The sequence below is a fragment of the Leuciscus leuciscus genome, assembly GCF_965113295.1.
Source record: "Leuciscus leuciscus genome assembly, chromosome: 17".
Taxonomy (NCBI): Eukaryota; Metazoa; Chordata; class Actinopteri; order Cypriniformes; family Leuciscidae; genus Leuciscus; species Leuciscus leuciscus.
Window position 1 is genome coordinate 38705059 of NC_138741.1, and position 14773 is coordinate 38719831.

The 14773-nt window shown below is 41.1% G+C and overlaps 1 protein-coding gene across 1 annotated transcript in view; it reads right to left on the reverse strand.

The window, feature by feature from the left end:
- Positions 1 to 536: 536 nt before the first annotated feature.
- Positions 537 to 14773, reverse strand: part of nek9 (NIMA related kinase 9) — a 29261-nt gene continuing 15024 nt past the window's right edge. The window contains exons 15-23 of the mRNA XM_082143447.1: positions 13836 to 13944; positions 11109 to 11270; positions 10656 to 10823; positions 9991 to 10050; positions 8425 to 8603; positions 7147 to 7281; positions 6773 to 6865; positions 5146 to 5199; positions 537 to 2590 (exon numbers count right to left, since the gene is read on the reverse strand). Coding sequence (XP_081999573.1) covers positions 2501 to 2590; positions 5146 to 5199; positions 6773 to 6865; positions 7147 to 7281; positions 8425 to 8603; positions 9991 to 10050; positions 10656 to 10823; positions 11109 to 11270; positions 13836 to 13944 — 1050 coding nt within the window. The 3' untranslated portion in view covers positions 537 to 2500. The remainder of the gene's footprint in view (positions 2591 to 5145; positions 5200 to 6772; positions 6866 to 7146; positions 7282 to 8424; positions 8604 to 9990; positions 10051 to 10655; positions 10824 to 11108; positions 11271 to 13835; positions 13945 to 14773) is intronic.

The window sequence follows — 14773 nt, forward strand, 5'->3', positions numbered from 1 at the left end:
CTCAGCTCAGAGATCCACTGGTTGACGATCACACGTTGATCTGATTGGTTACAAGGTAGTTTGTGACGTCAGAAACACCAGCGATTTCAAAGCGTGTGTTTGAGACTGTCTTTGGTTCACTGCAGTTTTAAGGAGGAAATACTCAGCAATGGTGTCGACTTATGAATTTACACATGGTTTGTCTTAAAGCATATTAAAAACACCACATACACACATAAACTACATTAAAAGCTGGATTTACACCACAGGGGGACTTTAACACAAATATCTATTTACTGTTTTGTTACAGAAACAAATGCATTAAAATATTAATATGTAATAGTATAGAGTTCTCTACACTCAAAAATGCAGCAAATGGGATCAATTTCAAACTAAATCATTCAGATCCAGATGACACCGATATTAGGCTGTTTAGCAATATGTAAATAAAACAATTATGAAACAAAATAAAAACGAATGCAAAAAAAGTATTGGTCAACACTGAATTTAAAGAATTATATAAAGATACAACATGAAAAATTACTCCAACATCAATGTGACTTTTTGCCTCAACTTTTTTTCCCGTTTTATTAAAAATGTGCATCAATCAGTGTCTGATAGGAGTGTACAAAGCATAAAAACACCTCAAGAGCAAGTCCCATAATTATATGATACAGTTTCAGAGTACAGAAAATGGAAACAAAACAACAGACTAAAATCTAAACACAAACTCCAGATAAGATACACACACAAAGAACAAAAACATATTTGCATATTTGGTTGTAGTTGCTTGAGACACGTGTAAGTCAGTCCGATGCGGAGGCAGAAGGAGAACACACGGGAGCTGAGCTCAGTATAGTTCAGCACGACATGCGCTTGCTCCGCTGTATTTGGCAATGTAAACAAAACAAGCAAAGAACGATCAAGAAATACAACAGAAAGCAATAAGTTCAGTAGTTTGGACACGCGTGTATGCACAACAGTCGGATATCATGTGACATCACGGCACACAGCGTGTCTTTAGTTGCACATCTCAGCAGAAACAGGACTTGCGTATGAAGAGTCTCGTCCCGTGACGCAGATAAACCGTGTTTTGGCTTCACATTCACACTTTAAAGTTTGCTTGTAAAAATCTCTGACTGAAATACATCAGTCACAATAACAGATGTGCAACCGCAAAACATTAACACTGATATAGAGACGCCAGGTTTCACAGACGAGGATTAAGCTGGTCTCAGACTAATGCATGTTTGAGCTGTTTTAACTGAAAGCAAGTCTCCCGGGAATCAACTGTATCCCTTAAACCTCATCTTTGATCATTAAAATGACATTTAAACGTTTTTTTTTCCTAGAAAAGAAAGTCTTCATGACTTAAAATATCTTGACTGTAACTCGACACCCTTGCCTTATTTAGTATGCGCGGTTCTATGAATATGCAAATGAGCCCCGCCTCCACTCACTCACTCAGCTCAGAGATCCACTGGTTGACGATCACACGTTGATCTGATTGGTTACAAGGTAGTTTGTGACGTCAGAAACACCAGCGATTTCAAAGCGTGTGTTTGAGACTGTCTTTGGTTCACTGCAGTTTTAAGGAGGAAATACTCAGCAATGGTGTCGACTTATGAACTTACACATGGTTTGAGTTAAAGCAGATTAAAAACTCCACATAGACACATAAACAACATTAAAAGCTGGATTTACACCACAGGGGGACTTTAAGATCTCAAGATGCACACCAGTAATGTTTTTCTTGTAAGGCACGTTTATAAAATCTACTTAAATGTCTAAGGCCTAATCCTGACTTAATCTAAACCCTGTCTGTGAAACCAGGCCATAGAGTTTAACTCTTTCCCCGCCATTGACAGAATTTTCCGGCCATCCATGTTCTCACTGTTATACAGTAGGGGGCGCAATTACACATTATCTGAAAGAGTGCTGAATCTCCAGATCAAAACACAGGAGAAGAAGACGCAGAAACAAGCAATAAAAGCATTGCTGACGCACACTGTAAACTTTGACAAAAACTTGATTTTCTCAGCTTATTGTTCAAAATGTTGCTTTTTTAAATGAAACCCACATTGAAATGTTGATTAAAAAAATAATGCATGAAGCTAGAATAAAATGTTGAGCATCTGCTCTTTCTTTTGATAGTTTGCATTTTCAGATTTTCATACAACAGAATATTCCGTGAAAACTTCCGATCAGAAATGCCGGTAGGGAAAGAGTTAATGGTTTCATCTCTTTGACATGAAAGAGCTTCTTTGAAAACGAAATGTTCAATATAAAAGAAAAACCCACGTCTCGAGGCCTGAACCCAACGGTTTATGACACTTTCCTTACATTCATCCTGGAGGACCGTCTGACGATTAACCCGCTGCTGTTCCCAGATGAAACGTTCCCAGATCCCAGATTTGGCTTGACATAAGCAGCAGGATCGAGTCTTTGGCTGTTCGGTGATCTTGGCTTTAGCTCTAACACACAGGCACTGATAGCTAATGACTGAGGGATGCTGGGAGTCTCACTCTTCTTCATGGCTCTGACTGACGTCTACACCGAGGCTCTGGATGGCCTTCCACAGTCTCTCGTTCTCCTTAAGCTGATCGCTGAACTGAAACCAGAGACAGAACCGCGTTAGAGCTGCTCCCCACGCACTGCATGATGGGAAACGGCTATCTGACGATACAGCTCAACACTCATTGGTTTAAAGTAAACCACCCTGATGAATCGTTTTCTTCTAAAATGATTGATTTTGTAACTTTGATATCATGTTTTAATGCGTATAAATTATGTAGTTTTCCCGAACTCTCTGACAGTGCGATCTATCTATGTGATCCAAAAATCCAAAAACATGTCCATAAATTGAACTAAAAATGAATGGAAAACACGTCTTTCAAATGGAATTAAATACCAAGTATTTTGGGTGTCTTGTTCATCATATTTATTTGTATATAAAAAGCAAAAGAACTTAAAGTGCCCCTATTATATGCTATTTTAAAGGCTCAGAATTTTCTTTATTTTCCGTTAATTTTCTTTCTTAAATGCATCAAAGGTCTAAAACACTTTAATTTCCTCATAATCTCCACTGCAGCATCAGCTCTTTTCTCTTAGTGTCTGAAACGCTTCGATCAAGGATTCAGTCTCTCTAAACCCCGCCTCTCTGAGAGCTGCTCTGCTCTGATTGGTCAGAAACCAAACGCTCATTATCATATCTGAATCTCAGCTCTTCATCACAGTGATACGAACAAGAACGATGGCGTCTCAGTCTCTTCCAGTCTCAGATAAACTACAGTGTTTGAGGGCGGGGCTAAGAGACGCTGTTCAGCCAATCAAGACCAGAGGCTGGCATTATGCAAATTAGTTACAAACCTACAGAGATTCATCAGGAAGTGAGACTGAATTACTAGTGTAACTAAAACGAGGCAATGCACATTGGCATGCGATGATTGCATCAGCTGTGCTGCATCGCGGCACGCGCATATAATGAGCAGCAGGTGCACCGCATCTTCAGGTTATCGCTGAGGAGCTGAGCCGGTGACCGGGCTGCCCCAGCGGGAAACATATGTTATCGAGACGTTCCCTTTCAGTCGGTCACTCTCTACGCCACGTCGATGACCGACGAATAGGAATCCTTACCAATGCGCCACAGCTGATGACCCCATCCAGCGCCCTGTGTAAACCTCCTACTCCCTCTTACCTGATGGGACAGGGCTTACACAGAGAAGCCCATCACTGCAGTTCCGGCTCAGTGAGGCTATTGGATAACACTGGGAAAGTGTGCCCTTTCCATTGGAAAAGGAACGCTGCGGAATCCATATCCTTCCCTGAAGAAGTCACATGGGGATAACACATAACCTCGTGGGGTTGTTTACATATGGAGTATTGGGGGTGACACCAATCTCCTAAGAGATGGGTTCTTCCCAAAGGGAAAGACACGGGCTTCGGTTTAGGAGCAACCGTGGAAAAATCAACATATGGGATCCACGCAGGGTTACACATATGGCACCCAGCCTAGACCTGGTTCTCAAGGATTCAGCGGGATATCATTTAATGATCAATGGGATTGCAGTTAGGGTCACTTTGTGACAACAATGTGCAATATCTTTACATAAAACTGTCAAGTTTCTGTATTGTAGTGTGTTACAATTATGGTGTCTTAATTATTGTTGTTGCGTTGTCATGTGTGGATGCACCGTAAGGTTTGCTAATTAATTTCATTGTATAAAAAAATAAAAAGGAATTGTATTGATATAGGCCTGGCGCCAGACGCTCCGCCATGTCCGGCTGCCGAGGCTGATGAAGGACTCAACAGGTGTTTCACTCTGGAGACATGAGCACAACTGTAGGCGCAGCAAGCCAACAAGAGACGGGCCTCTCGGTGCTTCTACCCGTTTGAGGTGAGAACACAGGAGGAAACCGGCTCTAGACGTAGGCTCTAGAACCTAGCGAACGTGTTGGGTGTCGCCCAGCCTGCAGCTCTTCAAATATCTGTAAGCGAGGCGCCACGTGCCAGGAGGATGAAAAACTTCTTGTTGAGTGAGCTCACAGCCTGAGTGGGCAAGGCACGTCCTCTGCTTCGTAAGCCAAGGCGTTGGCGTCCACTATCCAGTGGGCCATCCTCTGCTGGGAGACAGCCTTTCCCTTCTGCTGGCCCCGGTAACAGACAAAGAGCTGGTCTGAGGTCCTGAGGCTTTGAGTTCTGTCCACATACAGTCGTAGAGCATGGACGGGACAGAGCAAAGCCAGAGCTAGGTCTGCCTCCTCCAGGCGCAGCGCTTGCAGGTTCACCACCTGGTCCCCGAAGGGAGTGGTAGGAACCTTGGGCACATATCCAGGCCGGGGTCTCAGGACAACATGGCCGTCACCCGGCCAACATGGTTAAGCAGCGTCGGGACCTGAATGGCCCGTAGTGACCTCAGGTGCTTCTGACTCCAGAGGAGGAGATGGCGGGCGAGCTACGACAGGAGCGTAGACCACCTTGTCGGTTGATGTACGCCACGGTCGCAGTGTTGTCCGTCCGAACAAGCACATCTTTGCCCTGTAGCGGCCCTTTTACACGGCTCAGAGCAAGACAACTCAAGGTAGTGGACGTGACGTCGAGTGACCGACTGAAAGGGAACTGCACTTATCTGAGATAATTTCTCACAGCACTCGCTCTGAACTGACCTGCTTCTGTAACATCTGGATTTGAGCTTCCTGCCGGTTCACGGTTTCTCTGAGCTGAAAAACACAACATGACTTCATTATACTCAATATTCAAATCAGCCAAACATTCTTTTTAAAATGACAATATTACTGGACATCCATGTTTTGTTCAAAAAGCAATGACTTATGAGCATTTTCCAGCTGGCCTCAAACCCGCCGACTGTTTCCGGAAGGCTTCCCCTTTAAGACTTAAACGCCCACTATATATATATTTACCCTCTTAAAATGTATATTAGAGCCATTTACTCTCTTTTTCTTACTATGCCATATGTAATATATAATATCTTACTGGAACTGGAAAGAGAAAGTGATATGCTGGGAAAAATTGTGATTATTACCCCAGAGTTTTCATATTAGAAATAAGGTTTAAAAAACGTAAAACTTGAACACAGATTTTATCCAACAAATCATTGTTTGCAGAAATCCGAAAATACTTTACAATAAGGTCTCATTCATTAACATTAGCTAACTATGAGCAATATATGTATCGTAAAGCATTTGTTAATAAAAACACAACTAATCGTTGTCATACTGCATAGATACAACTGCTGATTTGAAATATGTATTAGAATATGGTGAAATTAACATGAACTTATATTAATAAATGTTAGTTCATGTTAACTAATGTAGTTAACCAATTATAAAAAATGAAAGCTTATTATAAAGTGTTACTTAAAAATATATAACTATAAACTGTAGTTTCTGTAATAACTATCATGAAACCAGTGCATGTATTCTGGCTTTTTACTGCAATTAGATGATGGTGTGACATAATCAGAACTATATCACTGAAAATAGTGTTCAAAACTAGCCTAGAAATCTAGACGCACCCTAGCGGCAGCAAAATGTATTTTGCAGCCAGGGCAGTCTAGCAACTCTCCATAGACTTTCGAGCTGCATAAACCTAAATTGGGTCAGGCCAATCACGTCGCGTATAGAGTAGGCGGGGCGGGCTTAACATATGACGACAGAGTTGTGACGGTTACCCGGCTGCAACCTGCGACTTGAAAACAAAGAATGACGGCTGCTGGAGAACAGTCTTTCGAATCGGCTTTGTCCGCGACTCTGGAGGACTTGGAGTTAAGTTTTTCTTTGAGAAAAGAGCAAAGAACGGCACTTAAGTCATTCTTAAAAAAAGGAAGATGTGTTCGTCGTTTTGCCGGCCAGATATGGCAAAAGTTGAATCTATCAACTAGCTTCGCTGTTGGGAAAACGCTCTGGTTGGTTGAAGCGCTGTCCTATTGCGTGCAGAGGGAATTTGAAAGACAGCCGTTTATCCCGCCCCTCGGATTAAACCGCGTCTATGGTGAGTTTCCAGACCTAACATCTTGATGTAGGTCTGGCTTGCCAGGCTAGTTCAAAACCTCTCTAACGTATAATTAATGGGTGGTACAAGTCGAAGCTCTCAGAAAATTCCCAGTTTACAAGTTGTAATTACGAGTTCTACAAGGACATGAATGCTTTTTACGAGTCGTAATCTCGTGATTACAGTAATAACGACATGCCATTAATGCACCTTTATTTAAGCATCTATATATTTCATTAAAAGTAACAGGTCATGCGGTGTGATGTTGGACACCATGCGTACGTGTGCCAGCTCGACGCTCGCTCCACAGCAGCTCTGATCGGATCGGCCCGTCTCTGCGCCGTTCATCCGCTCGTAATCCACACATGCTGTCGGCTGCCGAAACAAACACAACGGCTTGAGACACACAAACAAACACCAGTCGACTGCTGATGGTTGTTAAAGCATTAGTTCACTTCAGAATTAAAATGTCCTGATAATTTACTCTCCCCCACGTCATCCAAGACATTCATGTCTTTCTTTCTTCAGTAAAAAAAGTAAAGAAAGACGTGAGCATCTGGGATGACGTGGAGGAGAGTAAATTATCAGGAAGTTTCAATTCTGAAATGAACTACTCCTTTAATTGTTCCTGATTGGATCAGCAGAGCGTTCAGTACCATCAGACTCTTGGCTTTGAGCTGGTCCAGCTCCTCGTACGGCAGCGTGTTGCTCTCGGGATAGGAGGACGGCAGCGGCTCGATGGAGTCTCGGGAGTCGTTCGGCAGGGGGATGAACTCTGCGTCCAGCAGCTCCTGCACTCACAACCAGAGAGAAACACACTGCAAGGCTTTATGAAGGAAGACTTTAAGTCTAAGCAACAGAAATTGAAGGGTACGAGATTGGTAGACATTGTAATGCCAGTTGAGGCTGTTTTCATGGCAAAAGCTGTGTGGTTTATTTAATTCATATCTTTATTTTGCTTCTCCAGTAAATGTGTCTTGATTTAAAGGGGACATATCATGAAAATCTGACTTTTCCCGTGTGTAAGTGCTATAATCGGGTCCCCTGTGCTTCTACCAACCCAGAAAACGTGAAAAGTGAAACCCAGTAACTTTGTTTTGGTGAGCCTTTCTCTGCAAACATGTCAAAAAATAAGCCGATCAGATTTCGCTCTCCTTCTGACGTATGAAGAGGATCTTATAATAATATTACCAGCCCTTAATCTGCACGTTTACAATCGACAACAGAGACCAGTTCTAACACAATGATAAAGATCCAGCAAAGCCTGAAACTGTTGTGTGGTTGAGCACAGACGAGCACTGAACACTATTGACCAGAACATGTCACCGCTGTCTTATAAACACCTCAGGAACTGTGGACACTTGTGGAGAAGTTAAACATGATGATGAGATGATCAATGTAACTCCACAACAACTACAGAAATGTCTCCACTAACATTCAGAAACTCTTCCTGAGTCTCTCCGTAAGGCTGCACTCGCTACTGGTTATTCTGGGATTCTGGATGAGTGAGATTGGTATGTTTTGTTATTGCCGGAGTTTCTGAAGCTTGTGTAAAGACTCCGCCCTCTTCTGAATGGAGGCGGAGCTAAAGCTCATTTGCATTTAAAGGGACACACACAACAACGGCACGTTTTTGCTCACAACCAAAAAGGGGCAAATTTGACAAGCTATAATAAATGATCTGAGGGGTATTTTGAGCTGAAATTTCACAGACACTCTGGGGACACCATAGATTTATATTACATCTTGTGAGAAGAGGCATAATATGTCACCTTTAAGAGTGCTATTTGCACTGAATAAGACACAAATACAGAGCAAGATTTTTGCAGTGCATGTAATGTTTATGCAATGACTTTATGAATTAAAGACGTTCTGCTGTAATTTGAGTCTGTGTGAAGGCCGTGTTGTGTACGGGTGGAGGACCCTGGCTTCACCTTGCGCAGCCACGAGGGGCAGGAGCTCTGGCCGGTCCTGCTGTCGATGGAGAAGATGGGCGTCTGAAGACCCCGCTCACCCAGATCCGCCTCCACGGTTCCTCCCAGCATCCCCTCACGCAGCTCTGAGTCTGTGGCCGAGCCCGTCTCCAGATCCACCGAGGAGGTCGAGCACTGGCCTGTGGACCGGCATACTCAACCGTTACACACACGCTCTACACGCTACACACATGCTATAGACGCTACACACAGACTACACAATCACTATACACACGCTACACACACAGACTTCACACAAGCTACATACACGTTACACACAGACACAAGCGCTACATAAGTGCTACATGCACGCTACACACACCCTATAGACACACACACACACACACACACACATACACACGCTACACACACCCTATACACACACACTCTACACACACACACTCTACATACACAGACTACACACGCTCGCTACACACATGGCACCACACAAACTCTACACACATCTTGTCAACATGCCGGTCTTGGTGAGTATCCTAGCAGACATAGTCAGTTATGTGAATGAACAGTCGAGGCGTGTGTATCAGTATCAGTGTATTATGTCTTAAAGGGACAGCAGCCTAATATTCTGCTGTCTGTGTTTTTAATATTAATCAAACAACAAAAATCCCTCACAGCTCTAGATTGAATAGCTTTTGTGACTTTAATAAGGATTAATCTGTAATTTATACAGTCAAATATGAAGTGTTATTTGACCATTTCTGTAGCTGAAAACTAATGTCAGCCCTACCTGATAAACCTGAAAAGCACTGTTTAGTTTATTAACATCTTTGCTCTTTTGTATTTATTTGTGCTGTTGCTTGTAGTTTGATTATTTGATCTGATTTTCTTTATTTTTATTTGACAGTAGTCCTTTTCTCACTGAACACGGCACATACCGAACCGTACCGAAAGCGTGACCCTGAAACCGTGATACAAACCTGACCGTGAGCAATTTTGCACCTCGACTACACACAAGCTACACAAGCTACACACATGCTGCTACACACACTAAATACAAACACACGCGCTGAACAAAAACTACACACGCCAAACTACACAAACACACACCGCACAGGCACTACACACACACACTACACTTTTATTTCAGCTAGCTGTGAAGGCATTACACCGCTACACACACACACGCTACAAAAGCGCTGTACATGCACTACGCACACGCGCTACACAAAACGACATACACGCCACACACACACACACACACATGCAGTACACACACAGTACACTTTTATTCCGACTAGCTGCAGAGGCAACATTTCTCATTTACATTTAATTTAACTTGACACACTCAAATAACTAAAACTTAAATAAAAATGTATTAAAACTATATCCGACAAAAAAAACGAATTAAAATGACAAACAACAAATTTAATAAAACTTTAACAAATGAAAACAGAAAATATAAAATGCTAATATTAATAAAAACTATACCAGTATCTGAATGATACTAAAGCACCACTGGCTCTCACACATGAATACTGAATAACTACAGGGAATATGTGATCTCACCGCTCCCGATGGACAGTCCGCTGCTGTTTGAGCGGATGGTTTTGGAGTTCAGGACTTTTTCTGTCAATAAACATGAACAGGAAGTTAAACTACAAACATTCACTTAAAGAGGGGATTCACAGCTACACAGATGAGCGTTTAATAGACACTCCCTTCCGACAGAAACCTCAATACCCACAATGCACTGGTTGCCAGTGTTTGAAATAAATTTTTTCACTCACTGGCCAATTTGGCTACTATATTTTTAAGTTACCGGCCATTCAGAACTTCTTAACTAAATAAAATAAACTAAATAGTTAATTCCGGGGGAATTAATACAAATTAAGTGAGTTTTTGCTTAAAACAAGCTAAATTATCTGCCAATGGGGTCAGAAAATTGGCAGAAAATGTTATTTTGATTAATTCTCCCCGAAAACAAGACATAAAATCTTATGGCATTTTATTCAGCAGTAAATGCATCTTGATTTAAGATTTTTTTTTTTATATTTGGACTGGAAACAAGACAAAAACACTAAGAAAAGTAAAACATTTTGCAGTGTAGACAATTTGGCGTGTTAATCTGTAGCTTTAACAAAAGCCCTGGATCTGCCTTTCACATGTGATGCTTCATCCGGCGGACTTCAGCTGAGAAACAAGCGTGAACAGAGCAGTGTGTGAGGACGCACCCATGATGAGGATGGTGTGCCAGCCCCTGCAGGACAGATCCGGCACGTGGTGTAATGAGCCGAAGATGGGCCGGGGCAGAGCCGGACACACCTCAGAGCCGAAGCCTTTATCAGGAGGCATCCCGAGCCGGCCGTTCCCCGCGTTCCCCCACGCGAAGATCTGGTTATCTGAGGGACACACACACACATCACAGATACACACAGCCATGAGGAGGAGGAGGAGGAGGAGGAGGAGGAGGAGGACACTGAAGAAGAGCAGAGGAAAACTAATGCTTCTGCTGCTTCTGAGTCCAGACTGCACTGATAACAGGGTTATTACTGTTGACAGAACACTAAATCTACTGTAAAGAACAAATTCCAAAACATTAAATAACAATAAATAAATTGACTGTCAAAGAAATGAAATGCAAGGACAGTGTGTGTGTGTCTGCTCAGCTGATGTGCGGTCCTCACCCTCAGTGGCGGCGATGGTGAAGCCGTCTCCACACGACACCTTACACACCACCTTCCCCCCGAAGGGCCCCACCAGCACCTTCACACCCTGGTGCTTCTTAAAGTCCTTGACTCCCAGCTGCCCGTACTTATTACAGCCGAAGGTCACCAGACGCCCTCGCTCTGCACAGGCATGAACATTTACAGGCACATTCAGTCATTAGCAGATGCCTCTGTCCAAAACGACTTACAAATGAGGAATACAGCAAGAGAGTCGTCATGAAGACTATGGAAGTAGAATAATGTCAAATGTTTTTGAAATAAAAAGCCTGTTGAATTGCACTACTTGAAAAAAAAATAGGCATTGCATTAACCATGCTTGCATTTTAATGCATTGTATTTTTAGGGCTTACATTTTTATGGGCTGAAATTCAACATGGTTGAATATTTAAGCTGTGAATATTTCAATTAAAAACATTTCAAACACCTTTTCATTATAAAAAATTCAATAATCCATATTCACCTTTCATATTTCACTTCCAAATTATTCAAACTGTTTAAAAATACAACCAATAATATTCAACAGGCAATTTTCGGTCCATTTTATTTCGCTTTGCAAATTTGCTTCCACAAATTCAGTGGTTCAAATTCGACAGTAAATTCAACATTGACGTCCAGGAACTGCAGGAAAAGCAGTAGATTGCCGAGCATACTCTCCATCTGCTGTTAGTCGACCTCACCGGCAGATGGTGCAAAAGCGCTTGTTGTTGACGAAAGACATTCATTCATAAAATGAAAATGATTATCTGTGTCAGTATATGCGGAAAAGATGATAAACACACAAAAGCTGTGTTTATGTTTCATTCAATAACTTCATTGTTACTTTCCCTGTGTATTCTACATGTCATCAGCTTTCTCTACCATGAACAGGATTATAATCGGTTTCCCTCAATACCTCTCAAGGATTTCCCTTCCGTTGATAGTGATATGAAAGACCAATCTTGCACCTTATTAGGGAAGTAGGCTGTAGGCTATTATATAGGCTACAGGCAAGAAGATGGACTCAGAATATGAACTTAACGCGCAAAGTTTCATGCTGAGCGTTTCGTGATATACTGGCATAAAATCAACACATACATATATATAGTATGCATACGTGTATTGCATTAGCTTAAACTGTCACAGCACTTGCATATTGTCCTCCTATTGTTAGTTTAACTGTAAATCGCTTTGGATAAAAGCGCCTGCTAAATGACTAAATGTAAAAATTGGCTTGATATTGGACATTCGCACATTTAGGGACCGTCTCTAAAGTTGCATACAACATTGGCATACACGTTTCTAACTTCAATAGCAAACTTAAATTTATTTGAATAAATATCAAAAATCCAAAGGGTGCGCATTATGCCTGACACTAAATGAACACTTTACAGTTGGTTTTATGACTGTAAGTCGTTCTATTCAAATGCTATCGGAGTTAGAAACGTGTATACCAAAGTCGTATACACTTTAGAGACGGTCCCTAAATGTGTGAATGTCCAACATCAAGCCGTCTTTATGCCAATCTATCACTGGGAAACGCTCAGCATTAAGCTTTGCGCGTTATTCTGAGTCCATCTGCTTGCCTGCGAGTTTGGTCTTTTACATCACTGTAGTCCATTATAAGCTACGTTAAGCGTTGTATATGTCCAGCAGGGGAATCCTTAAGTATTGAGGGAAACCCTAATAGCCTGCATGCAGCACATCGCCACAATATAAAGTTAAGGCAACTAAACAACCAAGAGAAATATATGTCAACCTCAAAAATGTAACATTGGATCTGTATATCCGCATCGGGGAATAACATTATAATCTCGTTCACGGTAGAGAAAGATGCATGTAGGCTACACAGGAAAAGTAACCGTGAAGACACTGAATTTAACATAAAACAGCCGTCATAATAATCACAAATACACTTACATTGCTGTAAATGAGTTTTATGAATGAATGACTTGTTCTAACTGTTGCTGGTCTTCAACAAGCGCTTTTGCACCATCTGATGGTGAGGTTGACTAACAGCAGATGGAGAGTATGCTCGGCAATCTACTGCTTTTCCTGCAGTTCCTGGACGTCAATGTTGAATTTACTGTCGAATTTGAACCACTGAATTTGTGGAAGCGAATTTGCAAAGCGAAATAAAATGGACCGAAAATTGCCTGTTGAATATTATTGGTTGTATTTTTAAACAGTTTGAATAATTTGGAAGTGAAATATGAAAGGTGAATATGGATTATTGAATTTTTAATAATGAAAAGGTGTTTGAAATGTTTTTAATTGAAATATTCACAGCTTAAATATTCAACCATGTTGAATTTCAGCCCATAAAAATGTAAGCCCTAAAAATACAATGCATTAAAATGCAAGCATGGTTAATGCAATGCCTATTTTTTTTTCAAGTAGTGCAATTCAACAGGCTTTTTATTTCAAAAACATTTGACATTATTCTACTTCCATAAAGAGGCCAAAACAACACAAGAAGAGCTCAGAATACACAGCTCAGGCACTGCTTACAGTAGCACAGGCCAGACAAGGCAGGACTACAGGACAAGGAAAGTGTTTTTTTAAGGTTACGAGGTGGCGCACAGTGAGAGCCGTGTGTGTGTGAGACACACAGTAAGAGCAGTGTGTGTGTGTGTGTGTGAGACGCACAGTAAGAGCAGTGTGTGCGTGTGTGTGTGTGTGTGTGTGTGTGTGTGTGAGCAAACGCACCGTCTATGGCACCGGTGTGGGCCTTTCCCGGAGAGATGAAGATGATCTTGAAGCGCGAGAGCAGCCGGACCAGCGAGAGTGTGGTGGTGTACGGGATCCCCTGATAACTCTGCACACACACACACACACACACACACAGCTCACAATCACAACTCTACATCATCAACACACTCATTTTTCTGGATTTTAACAGTTAAATCTAATGCAAAGTAAACAAAAAGCATGTCTAATTAATTGAAATCTTAATCAATTTAACAATTAATTACCATTTTGGTAACACTTTACTAGAAATGCACTAGACTTTATGTATAATGCATTATAAAAGGTATTCATTATATACATTATAATGCATTATATCTTTTCATAAATAATTGTAACCAAAATTGAAATGCATTATGATATATGCAGATTCTGAAATTGGTTGTTTATCATGTGTTTTAATGTATTATACTTTCTAAAGGTGTGTTCAATGATTAGATAAGTATTATAACTGTAGTTACAGTTATATTAATTATACATAAAGGCTTTAAGTAAAGTTTCACCAAAATATTTAGGGCCCCGTTACTCAAATTCTGTTTTATTCCAAATTAAAATTTGTATTTGAATGGTTTAATCAGTTTAATAATCAAAAAGCATGTCAAATCAACTGAATTGATCAGATTTAACAACTTAATAATATATTACAAAAGGGCCTTATGACTTTTTTCTCCAAAAATTCTACTTTGAGTTTTTTGGGGGGGGGGGGGGGGGGGGGGGATTTATGATTTTCATTCACATATAAATTGATCAATGTTTATATGTGTGAATAAAAGCCTAAATTAAACCTGTTCATCATTTTAAGCGATCTTGGATTCATGTGGATTTGTTTAACGATCTCTTTACGAAACAGAGTTTAAAATGTTAGAGTTACATGCTTTTTTTTTTTATTATTTAAAAAA